Source organism: Trachypithecus francoisi, unplaced genomic scaffold, assembly GCF_009764315.1.
Source record: "Trachypithecus francoisi isolate TF-2019V2 unplaced genomic scaffold, Tfra_2.0 Lachesis_group3, whole genome shotgun sequence".
In the NCBI taxonomy this organism is placed as follows: Eukaryota; Metazoa; Chordata; class Mammalia; order Primates; family Cercopithecidae; genus Trachypithecus; species Trachypithecus francoisi.
In genome coordinates, this window is record NW_022681468.1 from 115,669,974 (window position 1) to 115,691,403 (window position 21,430).

The window sequence follows — 21,430 nt, forward strand, 5'->3', positions numbered from 1 at the left end:
AATATAAGAAAGAGGCCACAAACTGCCCAAAGGACATTAGTTCACACATGTCTTTTTCTGGCCATCTGAGTTTTGACAAATAGTCATCTATCACCACAATAAAAATACAGAACATTTCTTTCACTTCCCAAAAAACTCCCTTATGTGACCCTCGTGCTAACCATTGCCATGAAACCCTTAACCCTTAGCAATGACTGATCTCTTCTCCATATAGTTTTGCCTTTTCCAGAATGTCATATAAATGAAACATAATACACTGTTGAATCTGGCTTCTTACACTTATCATAATGAATACATTTGAGATTAATCCACGATGTTGAGTATTTCAGTAGTTCATTTTTACTGCTGAGTAAGTATTACATTGCATGAATGTGCCACAGTTTGGTTATCTATTCTCCAGTTGAAGTACATTTGGGTTGTTTTATTTTTTGCAATTATGAATAAAGGTGCTATAAACATTCACTTATGCGTTTTTGTGTGAACACAGATTTTCATTTCACTTCAGTAAATACCTGGGATTGAGTCATGTGGTGAGTGTATATTTAACTTTGTAAGAAACTGCCAAACTGTCATCTATAGTGGCTGTCCCATTTACATTCCACTAGCAGTGTAGATGAGAGTTCTAGTTGCTCACCCATCCAGGGTTTGGTATGGTCAGTTTTTGTTTTTAATTTAGGCATTCTAATAAGTTTGCAGGATGTCTCATTGTAGTTTTAATTGGCATTTGCCTAGTGACTAATAATGTTGAACTTTTCACATGCTTATTTGTCATCTGTATGTTTTCTTTGGTAACCTGCAGTGTTTTAAAACCAGTTGAATAAGTTACCAACATTTAAGTATTAGGAGAGTTCAGATAAAAATCTTGACAATTTGGAAGATCTGGCAACACGGGATCCACAGCCCCACATGATGATGATGGGCTCCAGTTCTGTGTGGTCCACTTACTTTGGTGCATTGACTCGGTCATCTTATTGATTCCTCACATTAATTCTATGAGGTAGGTGGTTTTATTATTTCTGTGGATAGCATGGTTTAGTGTGTAAGTACATAATTGATATTTCTCTAGTAATTCTCTATAACAGAAATTTACTTGGGATATACAGCACTTGTTGTGTTTAGTTTTAGAGATGGGGGTCTCACTATGATGTTAGGCCAGGCTGGTCTTGAACTCCTGGCTTTAAGTTATCCTCCTGCCTCAGTCCCCCAAAGTGCTTGAGACTACAGGTGTGAGCCACCATGTGCGGCCTACATCCCTTGTATTAATTGCATTTCTATCCCATCTATGGTTATATCACACTTAGTATCCTATTAAATGAACATTTATGTTTCCAATTGCTTAACAAGCATTGTGATGAACATATATATATTTGTGTAGTTGAAATGAAGTTATAGATAACATATTAAATTTGATATGTACTGCTAAATTGCCTTCCAAAAGGTTTTACCAACTTACATAGAATGACATGTCCAAAAGATAAGAGCAAATAAGTAATGTATCTGAGCTCCAGGCTTCATGCTTTTTCTCATTTGTATATGGTTCTTCCATACTACGTAAATAAACTGGGTAAGGTATACCTTTTCTAGCAACTGATATTTCCTAAATAAGGACATCACACCCTGCCTTGTTTATTGTTTTATTGCAGCTCTGTGTTCGTCACCTTCTCTGATTCAGTTAGCCCCTAACTCCAATGCAAATATGGGCATTATTCAGTCAGTCCTGCTGCTGGACAAATAATTGTTTTTCATAGTTACTAGGTTATTAAAATAAATAAACATGAATTCTTCTTAGTCTTCCTACCTCTTGAGTTTTTATTCTATATGATTGTCCATTTATTTTGAGTTAGTGGCAAGCCAGATGGAGAAAACACCTTTTTTAAAAAACTACTGATTAGCACAGTTTAGTAGAGGAATTAAAAGAAAATTCGGCCAGGCACAGTGGCTCACACCTGTAATCCCAGCAATTTTGGAGTCCGAGGTCGGGGAATCACTTGAGGTCTGGAGTTCAAGACCAGCCTGGCTAACATAGTGAAACCCTGTCTCTACTAAAAATACAAAAATTAGCTGGGCGTGGTGGCACATGCCTGTAATCCCAGCTACTCAGGAGGCTGAGGCAGGAGAATCGCTTGAACCCAGGAGATGGAGGTTGCAGTGAGCCAAGATCGTGCTACTGCACTCCAGCCTGGGCAACAGAGTGAGATCCTGTCTCAAAAAAAAAAAAAAAAAAATCATACTTGAAGATTGATGAACTCCACGCAGAATTCTGTGGAAAGCAGAAGCTGCTGGCCTGAACACCTGCAATGAGGAATGCAGTGAGGAGGAGACAAAGTCCTTGCAGAGCTCCCAGGAGAGTAGACATCGCACAACCATAGTTTTGAATGAAGAGGTTTTGCGGCAGGGAGCAAGGGGCTGTCTGAAAGCAAGTCTGAGGTAACAGAGTTGAATCCTCCTGGGTTTCTACACATCCTTAGCTGAGTACTGACAATCTGCCCATATAGAAACTGCTGTAGATCTGAATCCACATTCATTTTGATATTTGTCTTAAAATAGTTCCCAAATTTCATTTCCATAATTACAATGGAGTCCTCCATTTATTCTTCTTTTTTGGGAAAGTGGTGATTAAATTTTCTGCCTTGGACATTCAACCCCTTTTCTTCTTTTTATTTCCTTTGGAGGGTAGATCTTGACTATGTGCCTGCAGCCATCATGTCTCACCTCACAGCTTACTGTAATAAAACTTACTCTGCAAGGGGTAGATGAAAATGGCCCTGTCTCTGTCTTTATCACCTTTTAGAGTAATGCTTTAGGTTTCTCTCCTAAAGCAAAGAAGTGAACAAAGGGATACAAATTAGGGGTCACTGCTTTTCATGACAAGAAAATTAAACACAGAAATAAGCTCTACCTGAGCTAACTGCGTCAGTGAGGTCCTTCCGTCTGGAGCGCCTGTGCCCGCCGTTACACGCACTTGCTGTTCTGAGTGCTGGTGGGACTGGAATAAAACAACATGCAATAAGGAGACTAGCTGAATGTAATCTTACATACCACAGGACATTAAAGAAGCAGAAATACACATTCATGTTCAAAGAAAGAAAATACCACCAAGAGTGGTTAAAATGATTGTCAGCATAGGTCTGTCTCAGTTTAAATGGAGGGTTACTTGAATTACCACAGCAGAAGTACTGAGTTTAAATTTGCAGCTCCTGACTTCTATTTGATGTTCCTCAGCCGTTGGCAGGCTGTTAGTGCTGCTTCCTGTCAGACACTGGGGCATTCTTCTGTTGTCAGAGGCCCAGCCTAGGATTCAGGACCACGTATAGGCCCTGGAGGGCTGGCCATGGCAGCCTGCATGCATGGACGGACCCCAGCTTCTGATCATGATTTTTCACCCTCTAAAAATTATTGCTCAAGTAATGCATGTTCATTGCAGAAATGCAAAATGGGGGGAAACCCCTATAATTTTAAGACAACTGATGTTTTCAGTAAAATGATTTTTTAAAAAAAATCTCATTTTAGATATTCTGAAGGAATGAATTCTTCTGTAAGTAAAACTTACAGATACCTGGTTTCAACGACTGTTTATGCCTCCTACATATTAGACACTGAGATGGTACAGGGATAGGAGCTACAAAGAACAAGATAGAGTCCTGCCCTCTGGAAGCCCATAGCCTAGTGAGAACCTAACAAGTAAAACCATGAATTATCTTGCAACTCTGGAAGTGCTGGAGGTTCACAGAGAAGTGGGTAAACTGGAGGGCTGTATGCTAAGCAGGAAGTACAGGGATGCTCTAAGGTCCATGCTATCTGGAGAGAATCTGTGGTAATAAGTTGTTCTCAGGTAGGACATGGGATGCTTTCCAGGGAAATAGAATGAACAAGGTACAGGAGGTCTAGAGGCATGAAGGGCCCTACCTCCGTTCCTTCCTAGCCACATGTCTGCAGGCCCCACTATGCTTTGGGTACCTGAGGCTGCTGCAGTGCTAATCTCCAGATAAGCAGTGGTGCTCCTGCACTAGGTATGAGCTGATGGTGCAATACAGGGAGAAAACAGGGCACTCTTTGGAGGGCGCTTCTGTCCATCAGCAACAAGTCTGACTACCCGAAGGCGGGAGATGCCAAATTCTGTCTTCTGTCCTACAGAGAAGCTGATGGTTGCTAGTCAGTAGGTAGCAGAAAACCAGACCTGGAAGCATTCAACAACAACAACAACAAGAAGGAAGTGTGGAGGTACAGTGAGGAAGGAAAGAACAAAGACAAGAAAATGAAAAATGAGCAAAATGACCAAAGGACTCTATAATCAAGAGCCCTTAGACAAGCCCCGTTTCTCTCTTCAGTTCCTTCAGTTTTCTCCTCTGTAAACACAAGGCAGACTCTAGTGCCTAGTGTTTCTTCAGCTATCACATTTGATGCTTTCCTAGAATACATATCATTTCAGCTCACACAAAGAACTAAGATGTCAACCAAAATTGCCATAAACACTGTAAAAAATAGCTAAGTGGCACTGAACCACCTGAGGTTAGGGTCCACCCCTGCAACAGCATAGAGATGGAAGGGTCTGCGCACACAGTAGCTGGAGTCCCCTAGCTACTTTCTTGTGGACTTTTTGTGCTAACGGGGAAGAGTTCACATAGGAACTGCGATCCTCTTTCCTGTCTTTCCCATCCCCCTCCCCAGGGTGGGCTGGTTGCCTTTGAAGTGCTAAGGTTGAGAAATGCCTGGTTAAGCCACAATTAACAAAATTACAAGGCTAAGGAAAAGCAAAAACTAAAATATGAGCCAGGAAATGACTCAAGAACTTGAAATAGAATTCTATTTGCAAAGAAGGAAACAACTCTTTTATACTAAAAGATTATAGGTATTACAAAAATGACACACCTGAATGTAAGAGAGCAGCAAAATGACCAGAACTTGGCCATGGCTTGTACCTCTTAAGATAGATTCTGAGAAAGAGCACATGCTACCAAAATTTGTACATCAGTAGTTAAGGGCAAACCTTATGTTTTGCCATTAGGAAAACTAGAATGTTTAGGTGGTACCTCACAAGGTCTGTTACCCTGGTGGAATTTAATCCAATGACTTTAACTTGTCATCTGCTCTGCAGCTTCATACACTGTCTTATCATGCCCTCTTTTGGCTCTGGAGGTTCTGATCCTTGCTAATTGGCCAGGATGCTGATTTGTTCATTTGCAAGGGAAGGCACATCTGAATGGGTAACATTGGGGGCAATAATAGTAATGATGGATTTTGTGATTATATTTGCCAGGCATTGTATTGGGTGCTTTCTATACAGCATTTTAATCTCACCATTTTACAGATGGAGCTAATTGGCTTCCGTGAGATCACACAGCTGCTAAGAAATAGGGCCAGGATTCTAACCTAGATCCATCTTGATACCAAAGCCTGTGGTCTTTGCACAACATCATGCTGTCTTAGTCAAATCACCCAATTACAGTTCAGAAGAGTCCCTGAAAATAGAATCAAGAAAGGCATGCAAGTTTCCTAACCACTTCTCAGGTGTTTCTACCTAGACATTTGGGATCAGTCTTTAACATCAGAGAGCTGGAGCCTTCATCTGGGGCTGTAACTCACAACTCAGCCTGCATTTGTTACTGCATGTTACAACTTCAATTTATTTGCCTTTGTAATACTTAGGTAATTGTGTAACCTGACAAGGTTCTAGCGTGATGTGACTTCATTACCTTTATAAGGAATTCCAGACTGAGTTCCCAAATTCTGGAACCCTTTTAGGTTTTTGTTACACTCCATGCATTGGGTATACTATACTATCATCTGAATCTATTGGGCAGTGAAACATGAAAATCTGAAGGGCAAAGAATCATAAGCAATAAAATACCTTATAGTAACCACTCCAACCCATTTGTAGGGAGGGGATTCTTAAGAAATAGAGCAGGAGCTGAATATAGACGGAGCATTATTGTTTGAAACTAGATTCAGGGTTTGTGAGGCAAGCAGCTTCAGCGTTAAGACATCTTCATGAAAATCAAATGAAGGGAAAGAACTCAAACCACCAAAATCTGTTTGGCAAACTAAATACATTCAAGAGGAAATCATGTAGCACCTGCTTAAAGAAAAAGATTTTATTATAATGAAAATTTATGTTCACCTTAGACAAATTATAAATAACAGGAAACTTAGTGACAGCCGGGCCTGATGGCTCACGCCTGTAATTCCAGCACTTTGGGAGGCCGAGGCGGGTGGATCGCCTGAGGTCAGGAGTTCAAGACCAGCCTGGCCAACATAATGAAACCCCATCTCTCTTAAAAATAAAAAAACTAGCTGGATGTGGTGGCAGACACCTGTAATCCCAGCTACTCGGGAGGCTGAGGCAGGAGAATGGCTTGAACTCGGGAGGCGAGGTTGCAGTGAGCCGAGATCGTGTCATTGCATACTCCAGCCTGAGCAACAAGAGCGAAACTCTGTCTCAGGAAAAAAGAAAGAAAAAGAAACTTAGTGACAAATCAGCAAAAATGAAGTGTTTTGGTTAAGGAAAACTAACAGGATGAAGTAATGGAAAACCAGGTTTGGAAAAATGACTTCTCAAAGCAAATGCAAAACCCAGCTTGAAAGCAGAATCTCATCTCAGGAGCAGAGAGAGATAGGTGCTTATTCCAACAATATTTGAAACTATGCCAAAGAAATGCAGAACACATATTTCTGGGAGAAATCCTATAGTCATGAGTCTCAAATGTTTTTCTCTCAAGACCCCTTATGAGGCCTTCAAAGAACTTTGATTTGAGTTACATTTATCTGGTATTTATCATATTAGAAATTAACATGGAATTTTAAAATATTCATTAAAAATAATAAACCCACTTTATGTTAATATTGAAAACATTTTTATGGAAAATAACTTTTCTAAAACAAAATGTCATGATTTTTGCAAATCTCTTTACTACCTAGTTTAATAGAAGGTGACTGGATTCTTACATCTGCTGCTGCACTCAGTCTGCTGTAATGTGCTGCTTTGGTTGGAGACATGAAGAAAATCTGGCCTCACACAAATTGTAGATGGAGAAGGGAGGGGTATTTTAGAATAGCCTGTTCAGATAACTGGATAGTCCTTGATATAACACCAAAACTCAACAAGTGACTTGCTTAAAGGTAAGTTGCAATATAGAATCTGAAACCATAGCAATGAACTTGTTACACTGTTATAGTACACTCTTTTAGCCTATCTTACACTTTTGAATAGCTCTTTATCCACGTATAATTTTGTGGCATTCAGGCATTGGTCATTTGGACAATACTGGTTCACTGAATATACTGTCTTTCAAATATTGACACATTTCATCAGGTAATTACTTATAAAAAAGTAAATCACATTTATTAATAGCACCTTTAGAAAAGTCTTCCAGGTTGGGAAGTTGTGAAGCATGTGGCAGATACAAGTTTTTCAAGATTCTAATTTTCACTTGGAAGTTTAAATTTTATCATTTGCAATAAATACTATCAGTTGTTTTCCTGAAGTGATAGTTCATTTCACTGATTTTTGAGAAAATGTCTGCCAAATACCCAAATCTGAATGACCATAGTCTATTGTTCTCTCACATGATGATGGTATTTTATGAAAAAAGAGGCTAGTTCAAAATACAAATGTCACACAGGTGCATTCCCTTGAGACAACCGTGGTACTGCAGACTGCAGGGTTATTTCATTAGTTTGTTCTTCCTGTGAATGATTGGAACATGATGACTATGAGTACAGTTTGGTGCCACTGCCTGATCTGTGTGATGACGGCAGCCTTACTCATGATGCCTTTGTCTCATCAATTCAAATGCTGACACAGTGAAAAAGGCAAGTGATACTATTTCTTTAAATATTAAGAAAAATAATTTTGATCTTGTGGACCCTCTGGAAGGGTCCTAGGGAGGGGTTCATGGACCACACTTTGAGAACCACTGTTCTACAGTGACACCCAGAATGCAGCTGGAACTCCTCCCTCCCTAATTTCTGAATAGGGAGCTACAATGAGTGTTGGCCTCAATTTTAAAAAGTCGCCCAACATTAGATGTTTTTAAACTACAAACCTAACAGACTCGACAAACTCCACTGTCATTTTGGCCACTCATTGTGCACTGCATTGTCATGTTTCCTGCATAGCCGACACATCAGCCTACTTACTCCAGCCTGCCATGGGACACTCTTTGCAGAGTCCTTCCCTTGACTGCCACTTGTCCTGGGTGGGCCAGGAATCAGCTGAAGCTCCTGGATGTTCCCATCAGGCACCTGAACAGTTATGTATTGCGCCAGCTTTTGAACACAACTGCAGCAGTGTTCCAGCGCCTGCTCCTTTGACTCTCCACTGAACTGTACTCGAAACAGGCGACTCTTGTCCTGTTTGACAAATCAAAAGTTATTGTGAGAGACCCTCGTCATATAACTTTACCTTTATTTACTTTGGGGTCTTCCACTGCGTGGTTCCTTTGCTTGGCGGAAGAAGAGGTATAGATAAGGGAACAGTCATCTTCACTTATTGATGCAGGCATAGAAAAGCCAATAATTCATTTTCTTCCCCCTTTTGGGAGTTGCTCATCATACTAAAATTCACTTCCCTCTGGGAAGTGACATCAGCAAAAATGGAAAAGCTCTATCATAAAGACAAGATCACTATACTGATGGCAGATCAATGTTTTATCATGCTTTGGAATAAAGATTTCATAGCTTCGAATTCCTTAAGTTAAAAATCTGAGAGGATAATAATACAGCATAGTCCTGCTCAACAAAATTTTTCTAAACTGACTAATATCAAACCAGGTAGATACCACATTAAACAAGGCAGTGAGCTTAAACAATACTGAGGAATAGTAACAGGCAGATGCTCAAAGCTAACAGATTTCATGCTAATGATCTGTAGTACTCTATCCTTAAAGAGGCCAGACTGCCACACAAGTTGCATAGTGAAAGGCTGTCTTTAATTTGCTGTATGAGTCACATCCCTTGGCAAATTAGCAAATGTGGGACAGATGCAATTAAAAATTTGTAAAAATCTGTCTACTACATCAAACTTTAAAAACATCTGTGTAAAAACATCTAGATTGTAACAATAACATAAAATCATTTTAGAATAGTTTCCCTTTTTTCTAGTCTACTTACTCTGCCTAGTTTAGAGGAGTCAACCTACATAAAAGCCTCCTGAAACAGGACTGTGTATATTGTATACCTTTCATCAGTTTCCTCTGTAAAGAAACGCAGATACTAAGCTGAGCGCAGTGACAGTCCTTTCCCCATGAAATATATATACCATGTTGCTACCTTGAAAACACTCTTAACTACAGTTAACAAAATCCTGTAAGTTCCTATAAGCAAATAGTCCTTGATATTCCTGTTCACAATTCACACTATTTAAATAAGCCCATCGAGTAAACCCATATATTTAGGTTACAGAAAACTCTTGGCATGGCTAAGATAATGGTAAACTATCATGTTTAGAAGAATAGACACCACTACCCCTTTTCACTGCCACTATTTGGTTCTCTTCATATTTTAATTCATTTAATTTTTCCCCTGAATATAAAAGTAATCCATTATCTTTTTTTTTTTTTTTTTTTTTTTTTTTTTTTTGAGACGGAGTCTCCCTCTGTCGCCCAGGCTGGAGTGCAGTGGCGCAATCTCGGCTCACTGCAAGCTCCGCCTCCCGGGTTCCCGCCATTCTCCCGCCTCAGCCTCCGAGTAGCTGGGACTACAGGCGCCCGCCACCGCGCCCGGCTAGTTTTTTTTTGTATTTTTAGTAGAGACGGGGTTTCACCGTGTTAGCCAGGGGGGTCTCGATCTCCTGACCTCGTGATCCACCCGCCTCGGCCTCCCAAAGTGCTGGGATTACAGGCTTGAGCCACCGCGCCCGGCCATCCATTATCATTATCTTGTCCAACATTGGAAAAAATATGAAAATAGTCATATATATCTGTGGGTATATAAAAGAATATATGCAAACACTCATGTATAATTTCTACAATTTTAGGTACATAGGTATATATATGAGATACATGAGATGTTTTGATACAGGCATTCAATTGGTAATAATCACATCATGGAAAATGGGGCATCCATCCCCTCAAGCACTTATCCTTTGAGTTACAAACAATCCAACTCTACTCTTATTTTAAAATTTCCATTATTGTCATCCTGTTGTGCTTTCAAATACTAGGTCCTGTTCATTCTTTCTTTTTTTGGATCCATTAACCATCCCCACTACCCCCCACTACCCTTCCCAGCCGCTGGCAACCATCTTTCTACTCTTTATCTCCATGAGTTCAATTGTTTTGATTTTTAGATCCCTCAAATAAGTGAGAATATGTGATGTTTGTCTTTCTGTGCCTGGTTTATTTCACTTAACATAATGAACCCCAGTTCCATCCATGGTGTTGCAAGTAACAAGATCTCATATTTCTAACTTTTATTCTAAGTTCAGGGGTCCAACTGCAGGTTTTTTACATGGGTAGACTTGTGTCACAGGAGTTTGTTGTACATATTATTGCATCACCTGGGTATTAAGCCTAGTACCCATTCGTTATTTTTCCTGATCCTCTACCCTCCAAAAGGCCCCAGTGTATGTTGTTCCCCTCTATGTATTCATGTGTTCTCATCATTTAGCTCCCACTTATAAGTGAGAACTTGTGGTATTTGGTTTTCTGTTCCTGTGTTAGTTTGCTAGGGATAATGGCCTCCAGCTCCACCCATGTCCCTGCAAAAAATATTTCATTGTTTTTATGACTGCATAGTACTCCATGGTGTGTATGTACCACATTTTCTTTTTCCAGTCTATCATTCATGGGCATTTAGGTTGATTCCATGTCTTTGCTATTGTGAATAGTGCTACAAAGAACATGCATGTGCACATGTCAATATTACAGAATGATTTATATTCCTTTGATTATATACCAAGTAACAGGATTGCTGGGTCAGATGGTGTTTTAGGTCTTTGAGGAATTGCCACACTGTCTTCCACACTGGCTGACCTAATTTACACTCCCACCAACAGTGTATAAGCACAACCTGCCAGCATCTGTTATTTTTTTACTTTTCAGTAATAGTCATTCTGACTGGTGTGAGATGGTATCTCACTGGTTTTGATTTGTATGTCTCTACTGAGTAACGTTGAGCTTTTTTTCATATAGTTGTTGGCTGCATGTATGTCTTACTTTTAAAAAGTGTCTATTCAGCTGTGCACAGTGGCTCACGCCTATAATCCCAGCTCTTTGGGAGGCCGAGGCAGGAGGATCACAAGGTCAAGAGATCGAGGCCATCCTGGCCAACATGGTGAAACCCTGTCTCTAGTAAAAATACAAAAATTAGCTGGGCATGGTGGCACATGCCTCTAGTCCCAGCTATTCAGGAGGCTGAGGCAGGAGAATCACTTGAACCCAGAAGGCAGAGGTTGCAGTGAGCCAAGAGCGTGCCATTGCACTCCAGCCTGGCAACAGCGAGCCTCCATCTCAAAAAAAAAAAAACAGAAGAAAAAAGAAAGTGTCTATTCACATCCTTTTCCCACTTTCTTATGGAGGTTTTTTCTTGTAAATTTAAGTTTCTTGTAGGTGCTGGATATTACACCTTTGTCATATGCATAGTTTGCAAAAATGTTCTCCTCTTCTGTAGGTTTTGTGTTTACTTTGTTGATAGTTTCTTTTGCTGTGCATAGCTCTTTGGTTTAATTAAATCCTATTTGTCAACTTTTGCTTTTGTTGCACTTGCTTTTGGCGTCTTTGTCACGAAATCTTTGCCTATGCCTGTGTCCTGGATGGTATTGCCTAGGTTGTCTTCCAGCATTTTTATAGCTTTTGGTTTTACATTTAAGTCTTTAATCCATCTTGAGTTAATTTTTGTTTATGGTGTAAGGACCCTTCCAGTTTCAATTTTCTGTGTATGGCTAGCCAGTTATCCCAGAGTCTCATTCTTTTTTATGGCTGAACAGTACTCCACTGTGTGTAAGTACCACATTTTCTTTATCCATTCATCTGCTGATGAACACCTAGGTTGCTTCCAAATCTTGGCTATAGTGAATAGTGCTGCAACAAACATGGGGGTGCAGATATCCTGATATGCTGATTTCCTTTCTTTTGGGCATATATACAGCAGTAGTATTGCTGGATCATATGGTAGCTCTATTTTTAGTTTTTTGAGGAACCTCCAAACTGTTCTCCATAATAGTTGTACTAATTTACATTCCCACAAACCATGTAAGAGGGTCCCCTTTTCACCACATCCTCTCCTGCATTTGTTATTGCCTGTCTTTTGGATAAAAGCCATTTTAACTGGAGTGAGATGATATCTCATTGTAGTTGTGATTTGCATTTCTCTGATGATCAGTGATGTTGAGCACCTTTTCATATACCTGTTTGCCATTTGTTATGTCTGATTTTTGAGAAATGTCTATTCAAATCTTTTGCCCATTTTTAAATCAGATTATTAGTTTTTTTCCCTATTGAGTTGTTTGAGCTCCTTATACATTCTGGTTATTAATCCCTTGTTATATGGGTAGTTTGCAAATATTTTCTCCCATTCTGTGGGTTGTCTCTTCACTTGGTTGATCATTTCCTTTGCTGTGCAGAAGCTTTTTAACTTAAAGCAATCCCCTTTGTCCACTTTTGCTTTTGTTGTCTATGTTTGTAGGGTATTACTCAAGAAATTTTTGCCCAGACCAACATCCTGGAGAGTTTCCCCAATGTTTTCTTGTAGTAGTTTTCTTAGTTTGAGGTCTTTAAGTATTCAATCCCTTTTTATTTCATTTTTGTATATGGTGAAAGATGGGAATCTAGTTTCATCCTTCTGCACACAGATATTAGTTTCCCAGAACTCTTTTTTTTATTTTTTTTTATTTTTTTTATTTTTTTAATTTTATTTTGAGGCGGAGTCTCGCTCTGTCGCCCGGACTGGAGTGCAGTGGCCAGATTTCAGCTCACTGCAAGCTCCGCCTCCCGGGTTTCCGCCATTCTCCTGCCTCAGCCTCCCGAGTAGCTGGGACTACAGGCGCCCGCCACCTCGCCCGGCTAGTTTTTGTATTTTTAGTAGAGACGGGGTTTCACCGTATTAGCCAGGATGGTCTCGATCTCCTGACCTCGTGATCCGCCCGTCTCGGCCTCCCAAAGTGCTGGGATTACAGGCTTGAGCCACCGCGCCCGGCCTCCCAGAACTCTTTATTGAAGAGACTGTCTTTTCCCTCAGGGTATGTTCTTGACACTTTTGTGGAAAATGAGTTCACTGATAAATGTATTTTTATAGGTTATATATTGTGTGTGTATGTATATAAAATTCATTGCTGTTCCTAACATAATTTTTAATTTAACATCAAATATAAAAAAAAGAAGTATATACCTCATTACTTTCAATGGCTGAAGAGTATTCCTTTATTTAACTGGCCCCCTATGGATGAACATATAGGTTATTTCCAGCCTTTGTTCCTATGATAAACCACAAAGCTCTGACAAGCACTCTTATACATACATCTTTGTGTATACATGCCTAAAAGCAGACTCGTTGGGTCAAAGGATGTGTGTAATTCATATTTTGGTACATAATGCCTAACTCCCCTGTGGCCAGACAGGGCTGATTTACTCCCACCAAGAATCTATGTGCCCATTTCCCTCCAACACTGAAGATTCTTTTTTTAAATTTTTGTCAACATGCTAGGTTAACATAGTTTTTTTAAAATTTCATTTCCTTGATAACAAGTGAGGTTGACTATCTCTCTTATGCTTATTGGTCATTTGTATTTTTTCTTTTAGTGTGTTACCTATTCATACCCTTAGTTATTTTCCTCTTCGATGGATAATCCCCAAATTATCAAGAGTCACTGAAAGCTAACCTTCCCTGAGGAAGGGAAAAGAACTGATAAGAGACCTATACATTCAGTCTATACTACTACTATGAATCTTCTTTTGTGAAATTAAGCTGATTTCTTATTTACAGTTGTTTAGCTGTTTCCAACAGACTCTATATGAAGACATCTATATGAAGTACCCTTATATTAGCTATTAGGATTCTGCGATTATCTAATCTTTTGACAGTGACATCAGCAACTGTACTTCATAGCTAGCTTTAAAAAGCTGTATGCACAAGCAGACACTAAGCCTACAAGCAGGGCAAAAACCTGAGACCATATATAAGTCTACAGGTGTCTATAAGTGAATGTATATAAGAATCAGTTTGGATAGCTAGAGTTTTTTTGGAGTGTAACTCCAAAAAAGCAACAGAGTAGGTTACATGTCTAATAGCCTAACTGAAGTCTTGTTCCATGTTTGCTTCTGTAAAAATTTCAGAATTTAAGCTTATCATCTAAAGCCAGAAATACTACTTCAACGCATGTGGATCCAAGATAAAACCCAGGTACATCAGGAAAAATCTGAAAATTAGTTGTATCTCCATCCTATATCCTCAGTGCCATAGGTTACCATAATGGAAAACTTTCCGTTGGATTAACCAGAGGGACTGCTAACGATTGAAAGTCTTGATGAGATTTATTTTTATGCCATAATCAAAAGTCAGAAAGAGCTTCTTGCTGTGAAGTGAAAAGTTCTCAAGTATACAAACAATCACGAACTTCGCCAAATACACAGTCTCTAGTTTCTATCACCTAAGAAGATGGACTTATAATTACTGTATCTTAAGTGGTGGCTTACATGTAAAGTTGTATCTACCCTCCTTCAGAACACTTAATTTCAAGTTATAACAACTAATACGGACTCAAGGAAGCAAATTTAAGGATAAGTGCTCATCTCTTTTCACTTATCTACGTGTACTCACAAGAAAATCAAGGCTTCACTTTCTGGAAGGGATTAGACCTACCAAGTGCTGGCTCACAGGTATGAATAACATCTCCATACAGAGATGCTTAGGCTACAGGCTCCACAGTAGGTGTTCCAAGGCATCGTCACGCCCTGGAAGATGTGGAGCCCAGTTAACACGACATAGAGAGCCGAAGAGACACTAGAGGCCTCACACAAACCCAGTGGATTTTCCCTCTGGTTTTAGATTCATCACCCAGATGGGTACGAAATTTTCCATTACCACTAAGACCCCAAATGAAGCAGTTTTCCCCACCACTTATTGTGAATTCCTCTACTATAGAAAATGTGGGAGGAAGTACAGAAAAAGGTCTTAACCAGAGAAGGTACTTCAGCATTTTATTTGATTCTTTGCTTTGAAACTAAAAGGCAATACTAAAAGCCTTGGCTAGATGAAATCATTTTAAAAACTCCTCAGTGAGTTACTGGGAGTGAGAAGTAAAGAGGAGAGCGGTTGTTTGTGTTTACTTCTTTGAGCCAAAGTGCCCTTAAGATAAGGAATTACATGTCTACTGTTAGCCCATTAGCCAGAACCTATTTGATCAGGATTACTGGAAAAAGGGAAGCCTACTTATAAGTAGGCAGAATTTATTCAACCTACTTATTTCAGTTCAGAGAGAAAAGAAATATAATGCTTACTACTCACAGAATTTATTATATTAAATTGCTATAAAAGGAATGAAAATTGTACTTCTTCCATTTGTCAATAATAGTGTTTTGGCATAACACTTGAAAACTAAAAGTTATCCAAGGCACGAAGCACCAAAGATACTCTTTACCAGGTAGGGCAAAAGAAGAGTCTGTTGGTTCAATGTCAATATATTACATCGTAAGTCAATAGATCAAAGGAGGAAAAAAACCCATGATCTTAATACTTGTCAAAAAGCATTTGATAAAATGATATGTAATCCTGATAAAGGCATTAAATAAACTATAATTGAAAGAGATTTCCCTTACATGATAAAGAATATGCAACCATTAGCTAGGCATGGTGGCACATCCCTGTGGTCCTAATTACTCAGGAGGATGGGGTGGGAGGATTGCTTGAGCCCTGAAGGTCGAGGCTGCGGTGAGCGGAGATCACAACACTGTGCTCCAGCCTGAGTAACAGAGCGAGACTCTTCTCAAAAAAAAAAAAAAAAAAAAAAAAAAAATCCAGTAAACAGCCAGAGATGGAATTAATGTGTAAACACTACTTCCCATGCAAGTCAGGAAGATGTCAAAGATACTATAACCCTATGATTACAGTGTTCTGGGAGATCTAGACAATTCGGTAAGGTAGGGAAAGTAATAAAAAATATAAATCATTGGAAAGAAATAGAATTGTAAATTATAAAAACACTTTCCTAGAAATTAAAAAAAAACAGTTAATTAAAGTTTAGTAAGGAGGTTAAATTTAATTCAGAAAAAAATCCAATAATAACTAGCTGGAAATATATTTGGGATAAAGAATACCATTTACAGCTGGGTGTGGTGGCTCATGCCTGTAATCCCAGCACTTCGGGAGGCCGAGGCGGGCAGATCACCTGAGGTCAGGAGTTTCAGACCAGCCTGACCAACATGGAGAAACCTTGTCTCTCCGAAAAATACAAAATTAGCTGGGTGTAGTAGTGCATGCCTGTAATCCCAGCTACTCAGGAGGCTGAGGCAAGGGAATCACTTGAACCCAGGAGGCGAAGGTTGCAGTGAGCTGAGATCGTGCCATTGCACTCCAGCCTGGGCAACGAGCAAAATGCCGTCTCAAAAAAAAAAAAAAAAAAAAAAAAAAAAAAAAAAAAAAAACACATTCACAATAGCAGGCAAATGGTTCCTAGCTTTAAATGTTTAAAAAATCTATACATATGGTATATACACAAATATATAAAATTATACAACTACACAAATTATACATAGTTTGAAGAAGAGAAAAAGTAGGCAAAAGAAGTAGACAGGTGATTCACAGAAGAAATGCAAATGTCACATTACCATTCTCATCAGTTTTAATAAGAAATGCAAATTAAAGGAATATGTTCATTTCTGCCTGTCAAATTAGAAACTAGTTTTTGAATTTAAATTGTATCACCATGTTGGAGAGGATTTGGATAAATGAACATTCTTACACATTACCAGTACAGTAGAAGCAGGGACAACCTATTGGGAGGGCAAATTTATAAATTAAAAAAAAAGGTGTATACATCTGGGACTTCTAAGTAAAGAATCCTGTTAATAAATCCTTATGAAGATCAGAACATTTTTATAATAGTGAAAAATTAGCGATGAGTTAAACCCTAGTGCATCCAAACAATAACATGCTACCAAGCCATTATGAGTGTTTTCAGAGATTAATGACTTGGTATAATGTTCCTGATAAAAAGAACAGGATACAAAGTACTACAATCCCCATTTTATAAATTATCTATATAGTTGACACTCAGTTAGCACAAGCCAATCCACAAGAGGGGCTGGAAATGTCAAACGCTCGTTTTCCTAATCTTTGCAGTTCGGGACAGCCATATTACACTGGTCCATGACACATAAGCAGGCATCTTCTGGGAGTTGTGAGTGGTGGAAAGCTGTATAGGAAAGTGGATGCTTTCCTTATAAAAGGGCCAGGTGATACTGACCTTCCTTCAACAGAAATTCAGTAGAGCTGTAGCAACCATTCTGCACCCAAGAGGGAGCAGCCAGGAGAGTTACAGAGATACCAACGTGGACACTGTTGAGTTGCTGGATGATGCTAGCAACTGCCTGTTTCTAGATTTTTTTTTTTTTTTTTTTTTTGGAGACGGAGTCTCACTCTGTCACCCAGGCTGGAGTGTAGTGGTGTGACCTTGGCTCACTACAACCTCTGCCTCCTAGGTTTAAGCAATTCTCTCGTCTCAGCCTCCCAAGAAGCTGGGATTACAGGCATCTACCACCACCCCCGGCTAATTTTTGTATTTTTAGTAAAGATGGGGTTTCACCATGTTGTACAGGCTGGTCTTGAACTCCTGACCTCAGGTGATCCACCCGTCTTGGCCTCCCAAAGTGCTGGGATTACAGGCATGAGCCACCATGCCCAGCCTAGGTTTCCTTTTAAGTGAAAAAAAGGAAATCTGGTTTTTTAGGCCATTATAGCTGATTTTTCTCTTACATGCATCTGAACACAATCCTAACTGATACAGTATATATGCTTAGTAAAACCTTCAGAATATTAATAATTATTTTTGAGTGGTCAAATTATGGTTGATTTTTATTTTGCTCTTTGTAGTTAGTTTAAAATTTTAGTAATAATGTATATTTAGAAAAATTTAAAACTCAAATATCAAACATATAGCATGGTATAACTTTTTCAGAGATCTATACATTCATTCAGTATGATATGGTCTGGAGCTAAGTCCAAAGATCAAAAGGCAGCCACAGCCTGGTTCTCTGATAGCTAGTCATAACCTGGGCTATTGGCCTAAGTCACTTTCCTTATATGGGAAACAAAACAGGGGTTCTTGAACATTTTGGAGTGTGTGCTCCAGACCCCTGGGACAATCTGGTAAGCCAGTGGACTCAGAACAATGTTTTTAATCACACAAAATACACAAGTTTACAAAGAAATCAATTATACTGAATTTGTTTATTACAATATTAAGGCGCTAATTTGTGAACTAATGTATATGCTTCTTTATTAATGTATTTGATAATAAAGATCTAGTAGGACTAACAAACACCTTAATTTTCAGGTAGTGATGAGCATAAACATTTGAGATGTCAGATACAACTGAACTGTGATATGAAAGTATCTGTGATTTCCATTGGTGAGAAGTTCTAAAACTACTGTGATCTGCTGGCCTACATTCATAGTGGAAGGAAATGATAAATTTCAATTAGAGGTCAGTGAAAATCCATAGAAGTTCATGGACCCCCTGAATTCTATGGAGACTCTGGGGTCTGTGTACCCCAGGTTAATACCCTTCCACTAGATAATCGTCTAACTCTCAGAGTCTGAGTCCCTCAAAAATTAGTATCTTTCACTTAAATTTCAATGTTATCTACTCCGTGAATGTTAACAGATTGGTTTTCATAGTTATTTTTGAAGGAAAATGATCCAGGTGATTAATATGCATGTTTCTTTGATGAGGATCATTCTTTACACTTAATACAGCTAGAAAGCAAGTAAAAGAGAATTTTTTTAATATTAGAAAAAATGAAAATACATATTCACTGAATCATTTGAAAATATACACCTTTTTAAACATCCAAATAGCAAGACAAATGATGCACTCCACCTCCTCCCGATTTGTGCTTGGGGGACAGAGAATGGCTGCACAGCTCCATCAGATGCATATTGATAAATCCATTAGAGCCTGACTCCTTAGCAATGTCTTCCTGCTAATGAGGCTTCTGCCTCTCTACAGTCCTTGTTTCATGTTTTGCTCATAGTACAAGCCTTTCTTAAACATTTGTATTCTTCCCAGTACATGTCACCTACCAAGAGATGCTCCCAAACACCTCCCCAACATACACACATAGAAGATGAGAAGAGTATGATCATTAGCTTAAATCTTGCCTTTATCGTTGTTCCAAACAACAGACAATCCATGCGTCTTACAATCTTCAACCAGTCCTTGCTACCAATGAGTGAAAACCCTTCCTGAAACAAAATAATTAGGCAAAAATTAGCAACAGAAGCAAAAATATGAAGAATAGCTGCGGCTGCAGCTACTTCCTGTTAGAAAGTTGTATATTTATTTATTGTGTAACTCAAACATAGTAGCAATGACTCGATACAACCAGTTGCCAAGGATGACCCTTATACTAAGTCCTCAATGTCCTGGTGCTTTTCCCGCATGAGCAACATAAAGACAACTTTTTTTCTTAATCTTTTTATGTTGAAAATCAATACAATACTAAAGAGAGTTAAGTGTCCATAGTCATATTTGATATAAAATGCCTCTAGATTTTGCCAAAATATTATTTTATATCCCCCCAAATCAAGGGTTCCATTATACTGATTTATTAACTTATCTGGCATATCTCTAACTCCATAGTAAGAATTCTCTTCACAAGAATCTTATTTTCAGATTCCTATGAATGGAAAATTTAAAGCATTTTGCTTTTGGATACTGAATGTTTATTTCCATCTGAAAAAACAAAAAAAGGCAAAGAGGGCAGTAGAGGGCACACAAGTCTTAAACGAGAGACAACCGTTAGATCCATAAAGTGAAAAGATAAACTTTATCTACCATTTACTAATGAAGTCAGTGGAATGAACTATCTGATGATTATGGCAGCTCTTAAGCACCAGTTATGTTGTCAGTGCGTTTCCTCAGTTAAGCAGCCCACTGAGTTAGAATATGTTTAGCATACAGTAAAACCAATCCAGGAGATTAACTTACAACACGCAAAAACTGCATGCGAACTGCCAGTCTACCCTTAAATGTCAGTCCACCATAGCTAGGGAAGGCTGCTGGAGTAATCTGAGAAATCCCCAACTCTTAAAAAACAGAAGAAAATGTAGTCCCTTGTTCATCTGAACCCTCACAAAATCCCTGTGCTTAAATCTCAGTATGGTGAAAGTTGCAACTTTCACAGAAATTTACAACCTGGGAGACAGTGAGGGTTACTTCTTTGATGCTTTAATTAAAAAATAATAATAATAAAAATTTAAAAATTAGCCGGGTGTGGTGGCAGGCGCCTGTAGTCCGAGCTACTCGGGAGGCTGAGGCAGGAGAATGGTGTGAACCCAGGAGGCAGAGGTTGCAGTGAGCTGAGACTGCGCCACTGCACTCCAGCCTGGGCCACAGAGCGAGACTCCGTCTCAAAAAAAAAGAGTCAGTTCTGAAATGCTAATTCTAAGTTTTTTATCGGTATCCGTTTTTTTTTTTTTTTCTCAAATGGAAAAAGAAGTTAGGCAAACCATTTATGATTTCTTAAAACCTTTTCGGAATTAGCAAAAAGAAATGTTGATTATTACATCCAAAAATACAGTTAATTATAGTTTCGAGTGGCAATATATGAGGAAACTGGCACACACATTGCTGGTGGGAGTGCAAATTGGTACAGTGCTTATGGAGGGCAATTTGGCAATATCAAAATTACAAATGTATTTACATTTGGACCCAGCAATCCCAATGCCAGGAATTCATTTTACAGATCAACCTGCCAATGTATGAAGTGATGCATGGAGAAGGGTAAGCATTTCTGCTTTTTTTTTTTTTTTTCTAACAGAAGATTGGAAACAACTCAAATACGCATCAAAGGTGGATTGGTTAAGTAAATTGTGGTACTCTATACAATGGAATACTATACAGGTGTAAAAAGTAGTAAATGTTATATATCAGCACTGTCCAGAAGAAACAGAATTTGAGCTACATATGTAATTTGAAGTTTTCTAGTATCACTTTAAAAAAAGAGAAATAGGCAGAATTGGTTTTAATATTTATTTAACCAATTATATCAAAAAACATTGAACAAATTGATGACTAGATTGTAAACAATGTAAAACATTAATGAGACAGTTTGCATTTTTTTGTACTGTCTTTGAAATCCAGTGTGCGTTTTACACTTATACCACATCTCAATTTGGATGTTGGATTTTCAATGGTTAAAGTGAAATGTAGTCCTATTAAAACAATAAAGTTGAGATTAATAGGAAGATATTTTTCACTTTCATTTTTTAAACCTAA

The 21,430-nt window shown here is 38.7% G+C and overlaps 1 protein-coding gene across 2 annotated transcripts in view; it reads right to left on the minus strand.

The window, feature by feature from the left end:
* The window catches only part of REC114 (REC114 meiotic recombination protein), a 137,212-nt gene that overhangs the window by 673 nt on the left and 115,109 nt on the right, over positions 1–21,430 (minus strand). For both annotated transcript variants that reach the window (XM_033189456.1, XM_033189453.1), the window contains exons 3-5: positions 19,312–19,395; positions 8,137–8,349; positions 2,900–2,986 (exon numbers count right to left, since the gene is read on the minus strand). In XM_033189456.1, the coding sequence (XP_033045347.1) occupies positions 2,900–2,986; positions 8,137–8,349; positions 19,312–19,395 (384 nt within the window). The remainder of the gene's footprint in view (positions 1–2,899; positions 2,987–8,136; positions 8,350–19,311; positions 19,396–21,430) is intronic.